The sequence below is a fragment of the Cinclus cinclus genome, chromosome Z (genome assembly GCF_963662255.1).
Source record: "Cinclus cinclus chromosome Z, bCinCin1.1, whole genome shotgun sequence".
Classification (NCBI taxonomy): Eukaryota; Metazoa; Chordata; class Aves; order Passeriformes; family Cinclidae; genus Cinclus; species Cinclus cinclus.
Window position 1 is genome coordinate 51278854 of NC_085084.1, and position 26032 is coordinate 51304885.

General features: G+C 41.2%; 1 protein-coding gene across 1 annotated transcript in view; it reads left to right on the forward strand.

The window, feature by feature from the left end:
- Positions 1–25683, forward strand: part of MLLT3 (MLLT3 super elongation complex subunit) — a 126391-nt gene extending 100708 nt beyond the window's left edge. Inside the window, exons 7-12 of the mRNA XM_062513047.1 lie at positions 1931–2009; positions 5679–5811; positions 7345–7444; positions 10266–10337; positions 12139–12210; positions 25552–25683. Coding sequence (XP_062369031.1) covers positions 1931–2009; positions 5679–5811; positions 7345–7444; positions 10266–10337; positions 12139–12210; positions 25552–25683 — 588 coding nt within the window. The remainder of the gene's footprint in view (positions 1–1930; positions 2010–5678; positions 5812–7344; positions 7445–10265; positions 10338–12138; positions 12211–25551) is intronic.
- Positions 25684–26032: the final 349 nt, after the last annotated feature.

Genomic DNA, 26032 nt, shown 5'->3' on the forward strand with positions numbered 1-26032 from the left:
GGACTTAAGTTGAAGTTCATGTTGAAATTAATAACAGAAAAATACAGTTAATGGAAATCTGCAGAAACCAGTTCTCAGCTACTAGTTTTGCTGCAAGAAGCATAAATTGGTGGATAAAATGATGGATATTTAAAAGTAGCCTGAAGCTAGACAACTGAGCTTAGTTTGCTGATACCTTTAAAGTTTGGATGGACACTTGTTCTTCATCACTGCAGTCTTTCATAATATCCTGGTTATTTTACAACTAAAAATCTTGTAAGGTTTTACGAAAACTCAGGAAGGAAAAGAATTTTTTTTTAAAAATGCTTGATTTTCAGAGCAGTATCAAGTGATGCTGCAGTGTGTTTCAAAAAGGTCTGATGCTGTGGACCATGTAAGAATCTCTCTTGGTACTCTGAAGTGGCTACCACTTCAGTGTTGTTGGTTGGGTTGGGCTCTGTTGCACAGGATTGATTCAGTTGTATATAAGTGGCGTGCACCCATGCAATCAGGTACAGAGTTTGTATTTTGACTGTGTGTCTGTGAGAACTGGAGCTGGTGTTGATTTAAGGAGAGCAGATGTTAATGGTGTTTTTCTCGAGCATTCCATTGCCCAAATAGGCATCTCTCATCGTGAGAAAAGGCAACAAAAGGCCGTAAATCTGCCTACTCCATTATGAAGAGCAACAATAGATTGATTTATGGAGAAAAAGCAACTGTTAGGCTTAGGTAGCCTGTGTGCGTGAAAACTGTTTTAATGACAGGCTATTTCTGCTGTCATTTTTGAGAACAATTTAGTTCTGTCTTAATCATGAGGCAAGGAAAGTCAGAAAATGTTTGTTAGTCTGGATAACATATCATGATAACTCAGTTGTATAAAATTTAAAGTGTAAGCTGGTTTTCTTTTCAACAGTAGATCATTATTTACTAATCCAATTTTCACTCTTCCTTCTGTATGGCCTCTTCTTGTTTTGTGTTCCCTGTTAGCATCCCCTCTGCCCACATACCAGATTCATACTTTGTCTCATGTACACAGATGAGTGTGCAAAGATGTACCACTAGGAATCAGCCAAAAAGTATATGGAGTCATGCAACCTGGCAGCAGGAAGCAAGACTCTTCAGTACTGAAGAGCAAAATAGTAGAGTGCAAAATATACAGAATTTTTCGATAAAGCAACAGGACTTCCTCATTAAATTAAATTGAAATTCACACATCTTAAACAACAGTAGGAAAAAATATCTGTAGAACTGTTAGTTAAAGAATATACACTGGTTTTAATAACCTTGGTTAAGCTGTTCAGTTCTCTTTTGTAATTGGTAAATTCTAGATAACTTCTCTTTGTAACCAAGTATACCTTCTGGTTCAATCACATTTACAATCTGAAGAGTTTTGGTACATATGGAAAACGTTAGGATTAGCAGAATTTCAGTACTAGCCTAATAGTTAATTTGAATCCCTCTATTAAGACTTATTTTCTAAGGGAGATGAAAGAAAACTGTCTGAGGTTTTCTGGCATTTAATGTGGTCTGCTCAGGTCTTTGTTTTTCAATTCCACAATGTCATTGCTAATTTGAAAAACATTGCATCTCCAGTATGACAATGACAGAGATGCCTTAGGTCTATTATAAACTCATTTAGGCTCTCATGTTGTATAATCTTTCAAACAAGTCATTGGAAACTTCTTGTTAGGCTTTAGTAGAGAACTAGACATGATGTAGTAGTGTGTATGTACGGTGAGTGCAATAGTGATTTCCACAATTTTTGCCTCACTGACACCTGGAATTAAGGCATTTGAGTGTTATTTAGCCCCAGAGTTCATTGTTGTTTTTTTTTTTTTTTTTTTTTTTGACAGAATGCTTTAGGCAGTAACTAACCATAAGAGTTTTTCTAGGCAAAAAAAAAAGTCTCTTAAAATGTTATTTATTTATTTTCTTTTTTTTTTCTTTTAAGTCTGAACAGCCCAGTCCTGCCAGTTCCAGCTCCAGTTCCAGCTCCAGTTTCACACCATCTCAAAACAACAGACAACAAGGTACCAGTAAAGGAAAAGTAATTGAAAGGAATGTGTGAAATGAAGGGGACAATAAAAACAGAACTTGTGGCATCTCATTACCTCTTTTCTTCTGTTTCACTGTCTGAACTGGCCACAGTTTTGATTTAGAGACTTTTCTGCAGCTTGTTTTCAAATGTGGCTGTAAGGGCAAAAATAAAAGGACAGAAAGAAACTGTGAATCTGAGAAGGGTGTGAGTATTGGTTATTTTGAATGACTAAATACATGCCAGTCACTTAACAGAGGCTAAAACCAAAAGAGCTTGTGTTTCTGAGTTGTCCTTCTGCAGGGTTAGGTAGCATGGCACCTGGCTCCATCTGAAGCCCTGGAAGAGTGTGGTTTCCCATGGGGAGCCAACAGAAACCCAGATGTGTTTATGCAGACCCTTTCAAAGGCTGCGATCATCCTGTACTACTGGGAAGTTTTAAGAGTACACAGTTTTTCCTTCAAATATATGGCAGGGAAGGATGATGATTAGACTTTTAAGTTTGCATTTTGGTTTTCTGGCTAATACTTTCAGTTTACTTGAAACTCAATAAAGAGCACATTTTTTCTTCCTGGAGGCTTTGCCAAGGCATGTTTTCAGTAAATAAGTTGATATTCATTCTCTATGATCTATTAAACTACTTAGTTCCTGGTTGGCTTCTTTCCCTGGTTTATAAGATTGTACAACTGATACATTCTTAATGAGCTTTTGTTTTATTCTTTGGATAAGGAGCATTATAAAAGCAGTCTTTGACTAAATAAAATTGTTTGTTTTAGCTGTTTATATTCCTCAATGGTAGACTTGATTTAAGGTTTTGACAATACATTAGTGCCTCAGGCACCCTGATTTTAGATAGATTGTCATGTGATGCATGTCTGTCCTACTGCCTTTCTGTAGGTGACTGGTACTGATTTTCTGATGTTTTCTGGCAGTGTTACTCTGTGTGAAAGAAGGCAAGGGCTGAAGTCAACTGTAGTAATGACTGGCTTCAGACAGTTGATATTTACCTGAGAATAAACAGATACACTTCCTGCTGAACCACCATTTTTGTTCTCACAAAAACCTTATTGGTGTGAACTGTCCATTACAGGCCAAAAGACTTGGATATCTGCTTCTGCATCTGTTATCTTTGCTACTTGTTGACTTAGTAGTTTCTTCTGAGCAGACTGGTCCCATCCATCTTTTCTGGATGATATATAAGTCGTATCACAGATTGTCTTTCAGTTCTTTATACCTTCTTTAGAATAGATGGGAGATTTTTCCTCCAATGTGAACAGCTCTGAAGTGAAAATGGTATATACATCTTCTCTTTTTTTGCCATGGTAAATAGTGGTTCCTGCTTCCTTCTGGGAGCTCCAAAAACTCCAATTAACTAAGCGTGTTCATTGCCCAGGCAATCAATTTGGATATCAAAGGTGTGGAACACCAGGCATACCATGGCATGTTCACTCTGTATGATGTGCTCTGGTCAGAAGCCATGTTTTTTCCCTTAACTGGAATTTACTTGCTAGGACTGTTGCTCTTTTTCGGTTGCATTTAGACTCCAGTGCTCACTCAGGTGTCAAAAAACCACAGCATGAACTTTTCTCACCTCTTTTTGCATGAGCAGCGAGCTAACCTGAGGTTCCTCAAGTTCCTCTGACCTTGGGGCTTGCTTTGATATGTATCAGTTTCCTTACCAAGAAAACTTGATCATGGGCAATTCCTAATCTTCAATTTCTCTTTAACTATTCTGGTATCTCAGGAGGTAACAACTTCTCGAACTTTTTAAAAGGCTGTTAGGGAATTTCAGAGTAAGTGTTACCAAGGAGCCAAAAATTGCTATTCATGCTAGGAAAAAAAAAGACCTAAAAATTACTGTTTTGCTGATTGGTAGAAAAGTCTGTTGGAAAGTTAGCTAGCAATGTGCTTTTCAGACTCCCAGACATGCTGAGTGAGAACTTGTTTGAATAACAGGTTGTCCAGTGCTTATGGGGCTGTCAGTGATGGGTGTATCTGAGGAGTCCAAGTTTCTTTTTATTCCTGCTCCTGTAGAAGCCCTTTCCCTCCTTCAAGGGTCAGATGGTAAGTTATTCAGTCAGACTACAAGAGCATTTGCAACTGAGCATTGTCTGCCTGAGACGAAACAGGGACAAAAAATGGAGCACAGCTGAGCTGCTTCTACGTATCAACTGTGGGTGCATGGACAAGAAACACTTCCATGCTGTCACCTATACAGATGTCTGGTCAACCAGGAATTTGCCCATCAGCACCATCTGGTTTGCTTTCCTAGGGTGTGAAAACAGAGAAAAGGGTCATTTCTCTGAACCTGTCCAAACGGTGCCAATTTACAAAAGTTCTAGGGCAGCCTTGGTGATAAATCATTCCAAACAACAGCTTTGAAGTCACTTGCACAAAACCAGTCAAAATGCCTATGGCCTGAACTTTGCTGTTTCTGGAACAGTCTGTAAAACTGTTCCCCCCAATGAAGGGAACACAGTCATACTCATAACCCTATTATGAGTATGGCACTCAGTGACAAATGTCTACCTTCTCTGCTGGCAGTGACCAGGGAGGACACTCCTTGACTCTGTTTCCCCATTAGCAAATAGAGAGTTGAAAGCTTTGTCTCAGGCTCACTGTGTTCATGTTAGTACTGTGTTTCTTGGGCTGAAGGAATTACAGCCATAATAGTAGTTGCTATTCCTACAGCCATCACTGGTGCTTTCAATTGCTGCTTCATGTCTTAGGTGGGCTGAACTTCATAGTTCAATGACCTGTGTCACAAGGACATTTTATTTTCTTCCCTTTTCTATCTGCTTTTGCCCATTCTTATTTTGAGTAGCTGTAGTGTTACACTTCCTAAATCTATCAAACATATTCCTCTTTCTGTCACTGTCTCTTAGAGCAAAAAGAGTGAAAATCAAAACCCAAACTGAATTTAATGCAGTTTTGTGAGCAAGTCAAGCTTTGTACCTTCTTGTTAATTCAGGAAAAGTGATAATGTGGTGTTGGGTGGTATTGATGCACTTTGTACTTATCAATATGGGTGAAGTACTTACTCCACTTGAAACTGACCCTGAAAAAATGGGAACAGCTGAAGTTGAAATACATAAAAACCGAGAAGAAAATGTGACTGCCTTGTACAGGACAATTTAGTCAGAGTAATTTGTTAGAACCAACTTCTCATACATGGATTAACCTAACAAATATACTGACACTGATCAATATATCCCTGTAGATCTCTAATCACATATAATGAGAAAGCAAAAAATACTAAACCCCAGCAATACAAAAGAAGTTTGCTTTTAGCAAGCATATGTTTCATTTCAATGCATATATTTCATGTCAATCTCTCCTGTCATCACAGTAGTTTACTTATATCCACTGTCGTCCAGGGTGCAAATTGTTCTAACACTTGCACATGTGGGTCACATCATTGTAGTAAGTAAGTCTGTTGAAGCTGATTGAGTTGCTCATGTGAATAAAGGTTCACTAAAACATAGACAGGTCCCTGCAGTATAATCCCACAGTGTGTTAGTTCATTTGTTTAATACTCTCTCTTATTTGTTTAAGACTCTCCTTTCTCAACACTGTGTGGGGAAGATAGTTTTTAAAGCTGGGTAAATTGCCCAAAACACTGGGAGGTAAACTTCATTGTGTTTTATTGTCTCTGTTGTTTCAGGTCCCTTGAGGACCATAATGAAAGATCTGCATTCAGATGATAATGAAGGTGAATCAGATGAAGCAGATGAGAAGGACAATGATTCTGAGTTGGAACAACCTGTAAATACACGAGGGGGAGGCAGGAGCCGAAGGTGAGTGTCTCACGTTTGCAAGTGGCCTACTGACCAAAAAAACAGGTAGTGAAGGTGAGGTTTGATGTTCTCAGAGTAATAAGTAGCAAATGGGCAGAAAATTCACTCTTTCTAAAGCATCTGCACATAAAAGAGCCCCTTTTAAACAGTAACACAGCCATTTCTGATACAAACTTGTCCTGTACTAATAAATATGGTTATGATGATCCTTATTTGTTTGACTTTACTTGATTTCATGCCATTGTGACTTGTGGAGTTACAATTACTCCCTGACCTAAATTAGAGAAAATTATCCTTCAGCTGTTGAATTCTGTATGTTGTATTCTGTACATAGCCACAAGACTTCTTTGCTTACTAGTTTCCGATTATTAACTTGTTAAATTAAAGTTAATCAATGAAATTTGAATTTCAAGTAAACTCTGTGTTGCATGCAGTAGATAATACATAAAAGTGCATCAAAAGGTAAATCAAGCATCTGTCATAGAAATTTTATTTTTTTTTTTATTTTTAAAAGAAGCTTCTGCATCCTTGCTGCAACCTTCAGAAGGCATTCCAAAATTCATCTGGTGGTCATGCAGCTTGAAGCTCCATCCAAATGGTGTTCAAAGTTATGGAAGACCTGAAACTGCCTCTCTCAAACACTCTTTATATTAGGCTCTTTATGTAATTCAGAGGGTTTTCCTGTTAGTGGACAGCACTTGAGTGCCAGTGTCAGCTACTGCTTGAATGGGAAGATAATAGGAAGACTTTAATGAATGTCAGCTGCTTCCCTGGTGTACTTTAGCAGCTAGAATCCAGGAGGAAAAGACCAAGATTACTTTCTGTTTGAGAACTTGCTGGTGTCAGTAATTGTGTAAAGGATTGTTTCAAGCTCAGCTTGTCTCTAAGTGTGGAGATTTTGTTATGTTTTTTTAATGGAACTTTAAGGCTATTGTTTCTCTACTTCTTTTTATCCCAAATAACTAATGGGGTTTTTTCCAACAAAAAAATACTCCCTGTTGTTCCTAAGTAAATGAAGGGTGAAACTGACTAGGAACTGGCCTTTTTATGTGACCTCTCCTGAGATGCTAAGTTTTTAAATTTTAATCAGGAAAAAGTGTGTTACTTTTGAGAATAAACAAGGAAATTTTCAGTAAAACATGTATTCAGGTGGGAAATACAGCTGTTTGGACAGCTTTTATAACAGCAGAAAAGTATCCCTAAAGACCAGCTTCCTCCTTTGACATAGCTGTGATCTGAGATAGGGAGAAGCAGTTCAATTTTGTAGGTGTTCAACCATTTCTGTAATGTTAGCTGCTGTTAACTTTGTCTCAGCTGAGTGCAGACAGGCAGCCTCCTTCTTTGTGCTGCAGAGTTTTTGTCAGAGTGCAGCCCTGCTCAGATGCCTCTCTTCCATGTGACCTTGATGAATAATAGCCTGCTTTGCAAGGGATTGTTCATTTTAAGTCCCTACCTCAAAGTCCAAGGCTGGCTCACCCCACTTGACAGCCCTTTGTCTGCAGGTGTAATGCTGTGGCTCTCTTGTTTCCACAGGGTTAGTCTGAGTGATGGCAGTGATAGTGATAGCAGCTCAGCTTCCTCACCACTGCGCCATGATCCAGCACCACCTGTACTGAAAACCAGCAGCAGCCAGGTAAAAAAATGCAGTTTGGTTTTGTATTAGCAGTAGGCACAGTTAACATCAAACTCAAAACTTTATTGATTTGTCTCTTCTCCTCTCCCCCAGCAGTGTTTATCTGGAAAGATACAGTATTTTTTTACTGCAGTAGAAGGCCAAATAATTTATATTTTGCATCAGAGTACTTGTTCCAGATTTGTGAGAGCTGACATGGTTGTTATTTCTGAGGTAGCAACCTAGGGTAGTTCAGCTTTTCAAAGAAAAGAAAGGAAAATGCTCCAGGGACAAATGAGAATTAGCTTTTGGGCAGTACCTCACCCCCATTAAGTAAGACTCTCTAAATATAAACTTAAGTATAAAAACTTACATTTTTTACAAAATAAAAGACATGATTTTTCAGTTATTTTAAGGAGGCAGGATTCATTCCCAGTGTCAGTTGAATCATACACAAAGCTGTTAGGACACATACTGGCACTAAATGGCTACTTACAGGTATGATACAGTTAAAATAGCATCTACGTGCACTAACACAGGTTTGTGATTTAAAGGGTGAGTTTCATGGGTGGGTCTTTTCTATCTTTCTTCTCTGTAATTGCTTCAATTATCTGGCAGATTATTTACTTGCCCTTGTTTTTCTATTAAGAATTTCAATACAAGCTATAATACAGAATTATTTAATGAATAAATATTATTATTCAAGCTAGCTAAGCTCAAACACACTGTGGGGAAAAAAAACCCCACAAACTAGGAAGTACTTTGTGCACAGAGAAAAGGTAATTCCATGTCCAGAAAATAGTTTTTATTTTCTACCACTGTAGGCTCTTCTAAGTTGTCTATACAAAAATTACAAGTTTTTATGAGTTAGTCTTGAGGTTAAAAAGCTGTCTGTAGGGGTGAAGAATATTGCATTTACTGACCACAACAGCACAAGGAAAATAAAAAATCGGTCTATGGCTTGTTGTTTAATGAAGACTGGTTTCTAAAGAGCCAAAGCAATTGTTAAGTAATTGTAAGTCTCAATATCAGCAGCCCACTCAGTCACATCTTCTGTGTTCCTTTGCATGTTGGTGATGTAGTAGAAGGTCTATCTCCACATTTAGACACCCCAAACAATAGCTATGTGTTGGCTAAAATACCTTTACATAACTTCCTTAATTTCTGTAATTGAGCTAAATTTTATAATAGAGCTGAAAATTGGAAACTTCAGGAAGCACTGTGAGAATTCAAATTGTGTGGACTATAGCCACATTTGATATCTCTTCTTGGTGATTTAGTGCTGCTTTCCAGGATGAAATCAGGTTTGTGTTAACCAAGTTCCTTCATAGAACTGAAGAGCTAAGACAGAGTTTGTATTTGTATTAGCTTCCTCAGACATGATTAGTTTTGTATCTCATCTATAGAGTGCTTAAGATGTTAAATTTCAACTGCATATCAAGAGCACTGTAAGGAAGATGCTTTTTCAAATATACTGTATTTTTGGCAAGGTTCTATTTGAAAACAATAATTTTCTTCCTGTGAGAACAATAAATGCTTCTAAAAAGTGAACCCATGATTAAAGGCCTGTTTTTTTGTTGGCTGGGTGGGGGTTATTTCCAAGACAAAAATTTTCTGCTACTGGCCTACACAGCAGTAACCCTAGAGGGTGTTGAACAGAACTACTAAAATTATTCTTAAAAAATGTTTGTTTTGATTCTGAACATGCAACACTCTTGGCTAAGTAAATCAAGTAAGGTGAACTCAGATCTGCAGTCACTTTCACTAGATAGGGGAAGAGCTGTCTGCCAGGTGTATCTTTAAGATGCTGGTCAGCCTGTAGGGAGGACATATGCAATTTAATAATTTATACCAAGGGAAGGAGAAACGAGAAAGGGTGTTGGGGAAAATGTCAGTAGGCTTGTAGACCTGTTCTTACACACTTTATTTCCTTGTTTTAATTACCAAGTTTTATCCTGTGTTGTGGCTGTTGGATATGGTTTTGGAGTTAATTGTGCTAGTGATGTTAGTCTTACTTACCATGAAATGTGAAACATAATCTCCCATTATCTGTGTTTACTTAGTTTTCTTTGATGTTTTTCAGAACTGGTTAAATTCTATCTCGGTTAGGAATTACATGGTGACTTTTCTTTTAACTTCAAAAATGTTTTCTCTGTGGAAAAAACTGAAAGAACAATCAACAGTTCTTTTCCCCCCAAATACTTCTGCCTTTAGTCCTAAAAGTTTCAAATCAAGCATGGTGTCCTGCTTCTTCTTGATGCACTCTTCTTGGATCTGTTTCATTATCAGATGAAGCAACTTTGGCTTGTATCAGTGAAAATAAAATGGGTGTGAGTGGCATTGAAGGAAGGGTACCATATAAGTGCAAAAGAAATTACTGTCAATCACTTTCTTTTTCAGTTATAACTCATTTCAAGGACTGTTTGAAAACCTGTGTTGTCAAAGGGATAGTATTGAGGGGGGAAAAAAACAGAACAGAAAAATAAAGTTGTAATGTGACATTTCGAAGGCACTAGAGAGACCCTCAGCATCATTTTGTATCTGCCAAATCACCTCTTATCCTACCAGCATGTGAAAGATAAGGAAAAAAAATGTTGAGAAGGCTTTAAATGACATAAAATTCCTTCTTTTAAGGCTTAATAATATCACAACCACCTCATTCCAGTACCTCAGCATTTTCTGCTGTAAGTTACTTTTTGTTCTGAAAAATATGAGTAAGGTGTATGGATTAAAAAATGAAAAGCTCAGTTGTGAGTTTGTGTTATTAACAGCAGAAAATTTTCCATATACAGTTGTATCCAGTGATGCATTTAATTTTTACAGGATTTTCTTTCTTTTCCAGATTTTAGAAGTGAAAACGCCAATAAAGCAAAACAAAACAGATAAACAAATGAAGAATGGGGATTGTGATAAGGTAAATAACAATGAGGTAGCAATAAACTACTCCCAAATATGATAGTGATGTGCTTACCAAATGCCAATCTTTGTTACAGAATGAAAATCTTAGTACATCTTTGCTTTGGTTTCCTTTAAGTGCAGATCTTTCTCTGTTTTCTTTCTGTAATTCTTCTAACATCTCTCACATTTTGGATTTTTTACCTTCTTTTCAATCAGGTGATGTGGCAAATTTTGCCTGTTGGGAATCTTCCATCTATTTATTTTATCTAATGTCTATCATGAGTTTGTATTGTGCTTTACAGTGGAATGAAATGTAGAGGGTTCAGAGATGTATTCCTAGCCTGCAAATCAATCAGTTAGGGGATAAAAAAATCGTCTATTTTCCAGAATCTTTTCTGAAGGCTGTGCATTGGGAAGTGACGGTGTGATTTAGCATGCTAACTAAAACTATATAAAGCAACTGTCGCCATTTAACACTGAGATAGTTTGATTTAAAATCTGTCTACTGGTTGTGGGCAAGAACTCTCAATCCTTCTATGAGTGAATGTAGCACAGTTGCCCACTATGGACATGTTTCTCTGGAAGCTTTTATATTGCTGGTGTTAGTATCAATTTTGTGGTAACATGAGGCAAAAGATGGAATTGCAGCACCTAGATTTTTGTGCTCTGATATTTTGGTTTGTGTTTTGATTGTTTAGGTTGAGTGCCATATCTCTTTCTGCTTACAACCAAAAAAAAAAAAAAAAAGTTTTTGATGGTTCAGGCTGAAAAAGAAAGTTGATAATAAGGTGGAGAGGTGGGACATGCTTGACATCCCAGGGAAGAATCACTGGAATTTACCTATGGCTTAATCTTGTTTAGTCTTTCTTTCCTTATAGCTCCCTGTTTACACAAAAGAAACAATTACATAACTCTAGAGAAAAAGTTTGATTTGATTTTGAGTATTTGGGTTTGGTTCTTATGTAGAAAGATGGGATATGTTTTCTAAAGATGCTGTTTTGGCATCCCCAGTCTTTTGATGCTTTTTGGCATAGTTGAGATACAAAGATTATCTTCTACAGCAAATGATCACATACGAAGATTTCTGTCAGTGTGGAATATCTTAAAAAACACAGCCATTTATATTTGTCTTGTATTAAGGAAGAGAATGCCAGACTATTAATAAAAAAAATACACCTCAAAGAAGAGTTTGGTCTTATCTCAAGTCCTGTGTGCAGTTTTGAATGCTGTACTCTAAGAAGGATTTGAAGCTATTGGAGAGCATCCAAAGGGGGGCTGGAAAGATGGGGAAAGGGCCTAAAGGGGAAGGTTTACAAGGAACTGCTGAGGTCATTTGGTCTGTCCAGGCTTTAGAAGAGAGGCTGTAGGGGGTGAACTCATGGATGGAGGAAAGATCTCCTGAGAGGAATAGGAGGGGCAGGCATTGATCTCTTCTTCATGGTGACCAGTGTCAGGACTTGAGGACATGGCCTGAAGCTGAGTCAGGAGACGTTGGATATTAGGAAAAGGTTCTTCACCCAGAGGGTGGCCAGGCCCTGAAATGTGATCACCAGCAAACACCAGCCTGACAGAGTTCAAGAAACTCAGAGAATGGACAACACTCTCAGGCACATGCTATGACCCTTGGCATTGTCCTGTGCAGAGCCAGAATTTTGCTCAGTGATCCCTCTGTGTCTCTTCCAGCTCAGGATATTATATGATTCCAAGATTTAAAACAAGATTTCTATTTGTACTGGTTTTGAAGATATCTGAAGTTTATTAATTATATTGCTACAGCTTAATTAACAGGTTGTTTTTTGGGGGGAATTTGTTTCTAGGCATATCTTGATGAACTAGTAGAGCTCCACAGAAGATTAATGACATTGAGAGAGAGACATGTACTGCAGCAGGTGAGAAGCATTCTCATGCACTATCAGAGTGTACTCATTGTGAAATTCTGAAGTCATATTTTTTTTTTTTTCTTTCATTTAAAACTCCGTAATCAGTCATCAGTTATAGGTTAAAAACTATGCTATCAATTTTAATAGCCTTCAAGCCTGTATAGTCCATAGAAGTCCATTACATCTTACACTGCAGCTTGTAAAACTTAATGAAGTGTGTAACTGTGTTGTCTCTCTAAATGACAATTTTTTTAAACACACCAAAAATGTCTGAGATAAATTTTTCACCAGTTGTTATGTTTCTTACAATACTGTATCAGTAATTATGAAAGCAGGATGGGAGAATGGATGTATCTGTGCACTGTGTCTTGATAAAACTCTTGTTGCTTCTTTCTTGAAAATGACCAGCCTTGTCTCAGAAGCAATTAAGAAACCTTGAAAAAACAAGGTGTTTTCATATGGTAAGCAGAAAACATAGAATGCAATGCAAAGTCCACTTTGTAGAAAAACATATTTGTTGATTTTTCTGAAAGTGTCCAAACCAAAAAGGCTCCAAATTTATTGAAAGGTTATGCAATAGTAAGAGCAAAGAAAGTATTCTTGGTTTTGGGTGGTATTCTCAGGAACTATTGGGCTGCAAATTGTGAAGATTAAACAGTAAGCACTGTCAACAAAGTAGATGCAATCGTAGCACAGATGGTTTTAATACATTTAGCACAACTATATCCCAGTTTTAGAGATGGTGTAAAGAGGAAAATTTTTGCCAGTTCTAATGATTGCAGTCACTTATCGAATTTCTTGACTAAGTGTGTTAACAATATTTTGCAAGCTCCAGCATTAACCACTTTGTTAGTTCAGGCTCCATATTGCGAGTAAAGATGAGAAAACTATTGAGACATTATTGAAAAGGAAAATCTTGGTTAAGGATATTCTACATTAAAGATGAATATTGGGCTTTGTCAGATTTTGTCCTATAATACACAGTGATGCATGTTGGTTACTGTCTTAGTTTGAAAGACAGGTGTTTGCCAAGGAAAGCAGAAGCTTCCCCTTGGACTGAAAAAAAAAAATGTGATTCCTCAGATTATTATAATTTTGGAATTAAGAGAGCTCTCAGGCAAAGATATGGGGGTAGGAATAACAGTTCTTTACTAGTGTATCTAACACGACAAACAAGAACAACAACAGCTATGAAATTACCCACAAACAGAACAGTGACTCAGTCCCAGTGTTTTTTGGCTGCAGGCACCTTTTCCCTGAGTTGCAGTTCCCGGTGCTGGGGGCGGGCAGGTCCTGCAGAGCCGCAGGAGGGCTGGGGGTGATGGCAGCGCTGTCCCGGGGGAGAGAGAGATGGAGAGAGCTCTCTGCTCACGGTGTGGGTCCTGGTGCTCAGCAGAGTGCTGGATGGTGGTAGTTCACAGCGAGAAGACAGCAGGGCAGGGTCCGATGGTGGTTTCCCGACGCTGGGGATGGCAGGGATGGGACAGAGGCAGCGATCGTCCTTCTCGTCCAAACTCCGCGGGGGAAAATGGGCCGAGGCCCAGCCTTCCGCTTCCTCTTCTGGCTGTTTGAATCTCGCGGGGTTCCCCTCTTCCCTCCCGTCCCCTCCCCCTTGTCACCAGGGCCCAGTCAACAGGTATCTTAGCATGACAATGGGGAAAATTCCACAGAGGGAAAAAGGGAGAGAACTAACCCTCAACGTTATCCATCCCGAATTTTCCCCTACCATCATGCCAAATCAAATTAAAATCTTCAAATTATAGACATCCATACAGTTACAGATACAGGCACAGTATTGTAGGTAGTTCACCCTAAAACAAGGTCTCCTTGGGGTATGCATCTGGTCTTTCCATCCCTTTGCATGATCCACCAGGTACACCCTGGCCCTTGAGCAAAAACCATCCCCCGAATTGGATTGTCTTTGCTGGAGGCAGGGTTCACCCAAACAGTTTTTCCTAGCATACCTCTCATATGCACCACTGGAACCTTGTCCCCATCTGGTGTTCTCAAGGGCTCAGACTGGGCAGGGCCTGCTCGATTAGTGGAACCTCGGGTGTTCACTAACCATGTGGCCTTTGGTAGATTCATCTCCCAGTTTTTGAAAGTCCCCCCACCCAGTGCCTTCAAGGTGGTTTTAAGCAGCCCATTGCACCGTTCCACTTTCCCAGCCGCTGGTGCGTGATAAGGAATGTGGTACACCCACTCGATGCCGTGTTCTCTGGCCCAGGTGTTTATGAGGCTATTCTTGAAATGAGTCCCATTGTCTGACTCAATTCTCTCAGGGGTACCATGTCTCCAAAGGACTTGCTTTTCCAGGCCCAGGAGGGTGTTGCAGGCAGTGGCGTGAGGCACAGGGTAGGTCTCCAACCATCCAGTGGTGGCTTCCACCATGGTCAACACGTAGCGCTTGCCTTGGTGTGTCTGAGGCAGTGTGATGTAGTCAATCTGCCAGGCCTCCCCATACTTATATTTGGACCACCGCCCCCCATACCAGAGGGGCTTCACTCGCTTGGCTTGCTTGATGGCAGCACACGTCTCACAGTCATGGATAACCTGGGAAATACTGTCCATGGTGAGATCCACCCCTCGGTCTCGTGCCCACTTATAGGTAGCATCTCTGTCTTGGTGACCTGAGGCATCGTGGGCCCATCGAGCCAGGAACAATTCTCCCTTGTGTTGCCAGACTAAGTCTATCTGTGACACCTCTATCCTTGCAGCCTGATCTACTTGCTCATTGTGTTGGTGCTCCTCATTAGCCCGACTCTTGGGGACATGGGCATCTACATGACGGACCTTTACGGGTAGCTTCTCTACCCGACTGGCAATGTCTTTCCACTCATCAGCAGCCCAGATTGGTTTTCCCCTACGTTGCCAGTTAGCTTTTTTCCATCTTTCCAGCCAGCCCCACAGAGCATTGGCTACCATCCATGAATCAGTGTAAAGGTAAAGCTTTGGCCACTTTTCTCTTTCAGCAATGTCCAGGGCCAGCTGAACGGCTTTGAGTTCAGCCAGTTGACTTGATCCACCTTCTCCTTCAGTAGCTTGTGCAACCTGTCGTGTGGGGCTCCATACGGCTGCTTTCCACTTCCGGTTCATCCCCACGATGCGACAGGAACCGTCAGTGAAAAGAGCGTAACGAGTTTCATCTGCTGGCAGTTGGTTGTATGGCGGGGCTTCATCAGCCCGGGTCACTTGTTCTTGCTCCTCTTCATCGGCAAGACCAAAATTTTCACCTTCTGGCCAGTTTGTAATTATTTCCAAAATCCCAGGGCGATTTGGGTTTCCGATACGGGCGCACTGTGTGATGAGGGCAATCCACTTGCTCCATGTGGCATCGGTGGCGTGGTGGGTAGAGGGGACCTTCCCTTTAAACATCCACCCCAGCACTGGTAGTCGGGGTGCCAGGAGGAGCTGTGCTTCTGTGCCAATCACCTCTGAGGCAGCTTGAACTCCTTCATAAGCAGCCAAGATCTCCCTCTCTGTTGGGGTGTAGTTGGCTTCAGACCCTCTGTAACTTCGGCTCCAGAATCCCAGAGGTCGGCCTCGGGTCTCACCAGGTACCTTCTGCCAAAGGCTCCAGGACAAGCCCTTGTTCCCGGCTGCAGAGTAGAGCACATTCTTCACCTCTGGTCCCGTCCTGACTGGGCCGAGGGCTACAGCATGAGCGATCTCCTGCTTGATCTGGGCAAAGGCTTGCTGCTGCTCAGGGCCCCAGTGGAATTCGTTCTTCTTCCGGGTGACCAGGTAGAGAGGGCTCATGATCTGGCTGTACTCAGGAATGTGCATTCTCCAAAAGCCTATGGCACCTAGGAAAGCTTGTGTTTCCTTCTTGTTGGTTGGTGGAGACATCACGGTGATCTTATTGACGACCTCAGTGGGGATTTGGAGCCGCCCGTCTTGCCACTTTACTCCCAGGAACTGGATCTCTCGGGCAGGACCTTTGACTTTGCTCCTCTTGATGGCAAAACCGGCTCCCAGCAGAATCTGAATGATCTTTTCTCCTTTCTCAAATACTTCCATTGCCATGTTCCCCCACACAGTGATGTCATCAATGTATTGCAGATGTTCTGGAGCTTCACCCTTTTCCAGTGCAGCCTGGATCAGTCCATGGCAGATGGTGGGGCTGTGTTTCCACCCCTGGGGCAGTCGGTTCCAGGTGTACTGCACGCCCCTCCAGGTGAAAGCAAACTGAGGCCTGCACTCTGCTGCCAGAGGAATGGAGAAAAATGCATTGGCAATGTCAATGGTGGCGTACCACTTTGCTGCCTTGGACTCCAGCTCGTACTGGAGTTCCAGCATGTCCGGCACGGCAGCGCTCAGCGGTGGAGTCACTTCATTCAATGCACCATAGTCCACAGTCAATCTCCATTCTCCGTCAGACTTGCGCACAGGCCAGATGGGGCTGGTGAAGGGTGAGTGGGTTTTGCTGACCACCCCTTGGCCCTCCAGCTCACGGATCATCTTGTGGATGGGGATCACGGCATCTCGATTTGTCCTGTACTGCCGGTGGTGCACTGTGGAGGTGGCAATTGGCACTTGCTGCTCCTTCACCTTCAGGAGTCCCACTACAGACAGGTTCTCTGACAGTCCAAGCAAGGTGTTCAATTGCTTAATGTTTTCCGCCTCTACAGCAGCTATTCCAAAAGCCCACCTGAGTCCCTTTGGGTCTTTGTAATAGCCATTCCTCAGGAAGTCTATGCCTAGAATACACGGTACCTCTGGGCCAGTCACAATTGGATGCTTCTGCCACTCCTTCCCAGTCAGGCTCACCTCAGCCTCCAGCAAAGTCAATTCCTGTGATCCCCCTGTCACCCCAGCAATAGAAACAGGCTCTTCCCCCACATGTTCTGATGGTATTAGGGTGCACTGTGAACCAGTGTCAACTAATGCCCTATGTTTTTGTGGCTCTGATGTGCCAGGCCATGGGATCCACACCGTCCAAAAGACCCGGTTTTCCCGTGCCTCTCCCTGGCTAGAGGCAGGGCCCCTCTAGCACTGGTTATTATTTCCTTCCTGGGCATACATGTTGGAGGTTCCCTCAAGGGGATCTGACAAATCATCCTCCCTTTTGTAATACCCTGCATCTTGGTTATGGGAAGTTGAGGCTACCTTCACTTTAGTGGAGCTCCTTTGGTTAGTGTTTCCCTCCCTGAGTTGACGCACCCGCACTGCCAGGGCAGAAGTGGGTTTCCCATCCCACCTCCTCATGTCTTCCCCATGGTCACGCAGAAAGAACCACAGGTCAGCTCGTGGGGTGTACCCTCTATCCCTAGCTGGGGGGCGTTGGGCTCTAACTCTGGGATCTGTGACTCGCACTGGTGCTGCATTGACCTTCCTCATCTCCTCCCTCACCCCTCTTATCTCCTCCTTGAACTCCTCTCTGAGTTCCCTAATCACGGCAGAGACCTGAGCCTGCATTGGGCCATTCATTATACTCTCAAAATTTCTGAGCTTATTGGCAACAGAACCCACTGTCTCGTGGTTGGTGTCAGCATTAATGGCTGCAATGAATGTGGTGTATTGAGATGGCCCCAGGTGTGCCAGATTCCACAACATCTGCCCTGTGCACCTGACCTTGTCGGGGTCATTGTCATGTTGTCCACCCCTCCCAAAGAGTATCTCCAGTACTGCCACTTCTCTCAGCTGTTCAATCCCCTCCTCAGTGGTCTTCCAGCGCATTCTATGGTGGTGCTCCTGCATTCTCTCTCTATGGACAAACCTCTCTCTTACACTCATTAAAAGCCGCTCCCAGAGGGAAAGGGGGCCTCGTTCCCTTACCAATATGTGATCCACACCTGAGTCCTGGGTCAGGGGTGCCAAATTCCTTGCCTCAGTACCATCCAGCTGCACACCTGTACCCATAAGGTCCCAGACCCGCAGTAACCACCTTGTAAAAGCCTCACGGCCCCTTCGTACAACATCTTTACGCAGATTACGGAGACTCTCGTATGACAGGGACTCTGTGACGATCTCAATCTCTGGCTCCCCTGCTGGTTGTGAGGGCCCTGCTTTCTGATCATTATTATCTAGGTGCTTTGTTTTCACTTTAGACTTTCTAGTTTCCACGGGGGCAACTGCTGCTGGCTGTGAGTGCCCTTGCAGTTCAGCTGGAGCCTGGAGAGATGTAACATCTGTGGGTTCCACTGCTGCACCATCAGGTTCGCCCTCTTTAAGGCAGAGGGAGAGTTTCTCAAGAGCTGGGGAAAGGTACTCCTTCAGCATTTGGCCCATCTCCTTCACTAGAAACCCCACCCACTCTGGATGGTTCCTTTCTGAGGTGAGCTCTGGGGCAGAATCAGGCTCAGGGGCAACATCCTTAACCTCTGGGGCAGAATCCTTAGTCTCTGGGGCAGAATCCTTAGTCTCTGGGGCAGAGCCAGGCTCTGGGGCAGGGCCAGGCTCTGGGGCAGGATCCCTATTCCTTGGGGGACGTATCAGGGCTGTCATCCAAGTCAATCTCCCCTCATCTCGGAATGTTAAATAGAACAGGTTTACAAGGCCTATTAGCAATGTCAGCCACTGTATGATATCATTACTGCTTAGAAGAGATTTGAACCCCTCAAAAGCTGGTGGAGCAGACCCAAAAAACTGTGTAAGGGGTTGGGACAAAATTTTCCCTGGTGTCATATCCTCACAGTATGTACCATTATTAAAGTAGCCCCAAAAACATACAGTTAGAGTGTGATAGCTCCAAATCCATGTGCCCACCTTCCAGAGGAAGTTAAAAATCCATGAATTTCTCACGTTATCAGCCCACAAAAGGAACTGGATAATAGTTACAGCAGCCTGAGTTATAGGACCCATGTTCAAGTAAGGGATAGCAAATGGGAGAGATAAAGCTGTGGCCACATGGAGCCCAAACCACGGTAAGCTGGACAACATGATGCCACCTAACACAAAGCTGAGGTAACTCAAGAACTGTTATTCCTTTTTCACCCTTTTCTCTCAATGCCCTTGGGCCCCACGTTGGGTGGCCAAAATCTGTCCTGGTTTGAAAGACAGGTGTTTGCTAAGGGAAGCAGAAGCTTCCCTTTGGACTGAAAAAAAAAATGTGATTCTTCCGATTATTATAATTTTGGAATTAAGAGAGCTCTCAGGCAAAGATATGGGAGTAGGAATAACAGTTCTTTACTAGTATATCTAACAAGACAAACAAGAACAACAACAGCTATGAAATTACCCACAAACAGAACAGTAACTCAGTCCCAGTCCCTTTCTGGCTGCAGGCACCTTTTCCCTGAGCTGCAGTTCCCAGTGCTGGGGGCGGGCGGGTCCCGCAGAGCTGCAGGAGGGCTGGGGGTGATGGCAGCGCTGTCCCAGGGGGAGAGAGAGATGGAGAGAGAGCTCTCCGCTCACGGTGTGGGTCCTGGTGCTCAGTAGAGTGCTGGATGGTGGTAGTTCACAGCGAGAAGACAGCCGGGCAGGGTCCGATGGTGGTTTCCCGATGCTGGGATGGCAGGGATGGGACACCGGCGGCGATCGTCCTTCTCGTCCGAACTCCACGGGCAAAATGGGCCGAGGCCCAGCCTTCCACTTCCTCTTCTGGCTGTTCGAATCTCGCGGGGTTCCCCTCTTCCCTCCCGTCCCCTCCCCCTTGTCACCAGGGCCCAGTCAACAGGTATCTTAGCATGACAATGGGGAAAATTCCACAGAGGGAAAAGGGAGAGAACTAACCCTCAACAGTTACCATTGATATTTAATGTACTGTTGCCTCCCAAGTTTCCTTTTCCTACAAAGGGAACCAAAGCATGCTTTCAGAATGGTGGCAGAGCCAAATTTTTATCTACATCGGGAAATTATTTTGCAGGAGGCTAAAATATTGGAATTGCAACACCCTGTCCACTTCACATTATTCATTGATTCTTGAAGAGTTCATGTTAAAATCGAATCTGGAAAAGCCACTGCATTGTAAATTTCCACCCTGTATCTGCTTCCTGAGCGTTGACTTCCCCATCTGTCCAAGGCATAGCTTCCAAGTGGTATACACACTGGTGACCAGTACAGCTGTTACCACTGCAGAACTGAGCCGCTGTCCCAGCCTGGGCAGTTAGGCCATGAGCTCAGCCTTCACTGTGGGGCTCTTTTGACAGTCTGCAGACCACAGGGCTTACATGGCTTCATGTCGAATTTTGAAAAAGAAAACTTAAGTGTTTTGTGCAGAGCAAATATAAAACCAAGCAATAAACCTTTTTTGGTTTTTTTTCCCATGATGGTGGTCTAGAGCTTTTGAAATCCTGACAGGGTAAGCCTGAAGCAGCCAGATCTGGCTCCACAATTGAACCTGCTCTGAGCAGGGGCTGGGACTAGCAAAATCTTTTCCCATTTGAATTACTCAGTCATCGTAAGAAATATTTTCAGATTAAGTGCTTCAAGTTGAACCCCTCATTCTCTTTCTCACTGGCAGCATTTGTTTAGTAATGAAGAAATATCTTCATTATAATGGGTTTGTCTGCTAAATTGTGTTAATTGTAATATTGGAGTACTGTTATAGTGAGCTTTGTGGGAAGTTACTAATATAAAGAAAAATCATGTGAAAAGAAACATAACTAAGCTGGAAATTTAGAGTATCCTATTCTGAGTAAATGAAAAAGAGTAGTATATTCTTGTGCATTTTAAACAAGACCTTTTTTTTCTCTTGAGACAGTTTATCAAACCAAAGCATTCATGAATTTTGGCTCAACTTTGATTAAGAGTGAATATTTTAATGCTGTAATCCATGATTACTCATACATTATTATTTACATTATGAAAGTTTGGTTGATGTGGAGCTAGTGTTTCCTTGCTGGGGGAAGTTGTTCTTGCAGATTGTTTTCCCTGTTTCAGAGCATTTGCAGGCTGTTGGTACAGCCCCAGTGAAAGCTGGATTTATGGCCAGGCTGGGACAGTGGTTCAGTTCTGCTGGAAAGAGCATAATACTGGCTACAGAAGTCTTCCAGGAGTCAGTGGAAGAGCCAATTTACTTACCTATTATCCTGTCTGCAATAGTGGATGGTCTATGCTGCTGTAAAACAAAACACATCTTACTTTTTAAAGCCTTTAATCCCTTAGTATTCTGCAACTTGTAAATTCACATGATTTTATCCATTTACAGAAATATCTTCCCAATACTGAATGGATAACTTGCAGAGAATCAGTGCTTCTGTACATTAAAAATAATCTGCCATCCCATCTTAAATGTCGTTACTGCTTTGCAGCTATGTAGTTAATGAAAAATACTCCTGGTGTGCTCAGAAAAGTGCAAAAAGATACAATGCTGAGGGAGTTTCTAGAAATTATTGTGAAACTTCTAGGCTAAGAAATACATATAGATTGTAGGAAGTACAAAGGTGAGAACAGCAAGGTGTGAAACTGCATAATGGGATTGTGGTTACTGCATGAGGATAAGGATCAAATGCAAAAATAGGCAACAGAAAATTGTAAACAGCTGCAAGAGTTTTAGAGGTGTTGGTGTTGAAGTGAAATGGTGATGGAGTCACATGTTCCTGAATGGCAGCTGCCGTCTTGTTAGTTTATGTTAGGGCAGGTAAGTCTCTTGCACAGAGACTGAGGGAATCTTCAGAGAAGGGACTTGCAAAAGAACAATGGGGGCATTGATATAGTGTAAAAGCACAGGCTTTTTAAACTTACACTGAGGGACATGAAAAGGATTTTCTTTTTTTTTTTTTTTCCAATCTCAGTTGTTACCATGTCCATAGGCATGACAGCAAACAGGAATGCAGCCAAATTGGAAATGAGAAAAATGTATCTGTGAATGTGGCTCTTTCCCAAGAGAGACATTCTCTTTGAGATACTTCCTTAGAGGAAGCTGAGAAAGAGAGAAGACAGGAGAGATGTGATACTGCAAGTGCCCAGACACATAGTAGAATAATTCTGATGTTAGGTGCTTCTTGCAAACATATAATTGCCTGAGAGGGAGAAGACATGTGAAGAACATTTATTGGACCAAGAAATTAGTCCTGTGAGCAGTTTTTAAATGAATATTGGACCATGGCAAGAGAGAGGTTGGTCTGAAATTACATTTGCAAACAAATTCCTCTACCACATCTTTCATTCTAAGAAATTTACAGCAATGAGGCATGTTTGTTTTTCTTTTTTTTTTTTTTAATGGAGTCTGTAATCAGGTGTTAATGCTGCATGTCCAATATATTCAAATTTGGCCTGCTAAAGCAGTGTTTCTAGCTCTGCCTTTTTTGTGTAGAAAATGTTAGCATGACTCCAGGAAAGGCAGCAACATTTCCGGTAAGACTTTGTATCTTATTTTGAGGTATCAGAAGTTGTATCTTCAGCTGGTAAAAAATCTGAAAGCCAGTGCATTAGGCAGCACAGGCATAAGGAAGAAATTGAGAGTATGCAGCATGGCTGAAAATTACATTGTTCATGTTCTGATCTTGCTAAACTTCAGATGGCAACTATCTTCTTACAGTTTTCTGCCAGGGGCAGCTTGGAGGTCTGGAAACTATCACATGGCCTAAAACCCTCCATAAATTGAAAAATGACTGTCATTAGTTGCACTTTGGCTTCCTTATACAAACACACTCATTTGCTTGTTTAAAGGCTGATAAATAGTTATACTATGATGGATAATGATGAAACTGAGCTGGAGAGACATTATGTAAACAGAGACTTAATTTACAGCAGAAAAGCAAAGCTTATACAGCAGGAACAAATGGGATATTTTTGTTCTTTGCAGCCTGAGCTCTCAGAGTAAAACATTTTAATGCTATGTTTTTAATGTTGGAACTGTCAGACTTCCTAGCAACTAATCTCAACCTTTTATTCTTTTTTAAGAATTTCTGTATAGCACAAGGATGTATGTGCTAATACTGTAAGTCATGAATTCCTCATTGACTGGCACACAGGCAGGTGTTTTTCATTGAGCTGTCTGGGTTTATCTTGATACATTTTTGTACATCCATTAAAGTCTTTGGGGTTCATTTTAGCCATTTGCCAGGTGCCCAGACATAGTGACTGTATCTCTTGGGGGCTGGATGAGGGATATGTTTAAAATGTTTGTTTCTCTTGACCTAGAGTTAAAAGCCCAAAGCAGAACTTGATCAATAGAAGTCCTTATCCATTTCTTAAAATATGCACTGCTATTTAAAAATACATGTGTTAACACTTTCACATAATCTTTGTTTCTAAAATCAAGTATGTTGCAGTATGGATTACTCGGGATGGTATTCTTCCATAGTAACACAAGGAAGCAATAGACAGAACTGTTCAATGCATTTTCCTGGCCTCTGCTTCTGTAAAATTATTGTGCAGCCATTTATGTGTCTGACAGTGGATATTCATGGATATTCAGATAGCAAGCCCAAGATTAGATTCCAACCTCTACAAAAGGAGGCTGGATTGACTACTTACCTTTGCTTCTCTCTTAGATGAGAGATGGCAATCAAGAGAGTGCCAAAAATGAGCATAATAATGCATATCAAAGTTTGCTTCTGGTAACAATCAGTTTTTTTCCCACTGGATTATTTTTTCCTCATATCAATTGCAGAACAGTAGGAGATGGAAAAGTGTTACAAGAATCTGTGAATCAACAAGCAGACGAGTGAAGTTAGTAATTTTAGATTAAAAATTCCTGTATGGAAAAGAAGTTGAAAGCAAGAGGTACAGATTTAAATTATGTGTTAGTAAAAGCAGGATTTTTTCCAGGTACTTTCAGAATTTTGCACAGCTTCAAACCAAATTAAACAATATTATTTTTATTTTTTCCCACCTTTGACAATAAAGAGATATTGAAAAGGGAGATTTTTATTGTAATAAACATTTTCCTTTTATTATTTTATCTTGTATCCATTTTATTTAATCTGTCCTGGGCTGTGTCATTCAATGCCTGACAGTACGCATTTCATATTTCATTTATCATCAACACAGTTTGTACTTCTTTGGTCTGAGAAGAAAAAAATATCTGTAATGACATGGAGAGTGGAAATCTACAAAATATTTAGTTGTGAATGTTGGTTATTCTTACCAGATTTGTCTTTTTAAGGTACATTGTGTAACCCATCTGTGCATACATCTTATCTCCTCCAGCTGTGGAAAAGGAATTGCAGTCAGAGTAATAAAACAGTCAAGGAATATCTTGCAGTAGTGCCTCAGTGGGGGTGTATGTGGAAGCCCCAGAATTAAATGGGTTTCAAATTGGAGGTTGCAGACAGGTTTTGGAGTATAGCCTGAATGCTGCAGGAGGGGTGGTTGGAAGGATTGAGAAGAGCAGTGTTGTTTTGTCAGTCCATGAGCTACCCGGAGGCTGCTTCAGGGTGGGGTGCCTTTCTCTGTGCTCTTGGCATGTCTGTCTCCTGGAATGAAACAACACCTAAGATATTTATGGCAACCATGTGTTGGCATTGTGTTACCCTCTCTGACAAATAATGCTTCGGCTTTTCAAGATGGTCAATATTTTTGTTGAGGTAGGTGTGCATTCTGGAACTTAACATACCTGGAGTTATTTTTTGCAGCAATTCTGTGTTAAGTATGACCACTCTTAAAAAATACAGACTACAGTCTAGAGACTAAAAATTATACAACTGCGGAAAGGCACAAGTTGGTTATCTACTGTTGATTTCACAGAATTGTGGAGTGGTTAAGGTTGGAAGGAATCTCTGTAGGTCACAGGGACATGTAGAGCAAGTTGCCTGGGATTGTGTCACATGACTTTGTAATATCTCCAAGGATGAAGCCCCCACAACCTAAGTGATGTTATGACATTGCTGGGAGTCCTTCCATGGTTGATTTGGATTAAAAAAAAAAAAGATTTAACTCTGTTACTAAAAAAGTGACTGTTAGTGTGCGAACTAACAGTTCATGTAAGACCTCTTGTGTATATATATTTTTTTTTAATAGGGATTGGACTCTCTAAGGATTTTTTTTGTTTGTTTTTCTCACTTGCAGAAGGCTTATGCCATTTATTTCCAAATGTAACCTTCTTAGCAGCTATGCACATAATAAATATTCCAGAGATCTACCTGGGATTTTTTTAATTATTTGTTTGAGCTTAAGGATATAATGTTGCCCCCTCCTTCCCATTTTTTTAAACTGAATTAGAAAATAAACCATTTTTCTTCAAACATTTGAAAAATATATTGTCAATGCTAATGTTTGCTGGAACAGCAGATGGATATGCTGACATTATGATTGATGATGATACAAAAAAAAAACCCCAAGGTACTGTAATCTGGACAATAATGCATGTCAGGAAGGAAATTAATGATAAGGATTATGGTTAAATCTGCAAGTATTGGGGCAATTTGACTCATGTTAGGCCTTTCATATGGTACTTGTTTATACTTACAGTGGCCGTGTAAAACTTCTGGAATTTCCAACTGCATCTTTTCTTTTTTTCAGATAGTAAATCTTATAGAAGAAACTGGACACTTTCATATCACAAATACAACCTTTGACTTTGATCTTTGTTCACTGGACAAAACCACAGTCCGTAAACTACAGAGTTATCTGGAAACATCTGGAACCTCCTGAGGATTCGGCATATGGCTGCGTCCAAAACTGTTCTTTGAATGACATATGCGGAATGATGTGACCAAAATGGAGGGGAAAAAAAACCCAAAAACCTCTTCAGCTTTTATTTTTCCTTAAAGCCAGTCTCTTGATAAGAGAGAAGAAGTGACCGGACTCAGAGGACCACTCTTCTCAAGAAGAAAATGCTCTGGAAGAGTTTGCCTGGATAGCCTTGAAAAACAAACACAGGAAAAAAAAAGATAATTGTTCTTAATGAATGTGTATGATATCATGTATCTCTCTCTGTGGTGTTTGAGTCCACAAGATGAATGCATGTTCAACACACTGCCTTACTACATAACTGATCTAT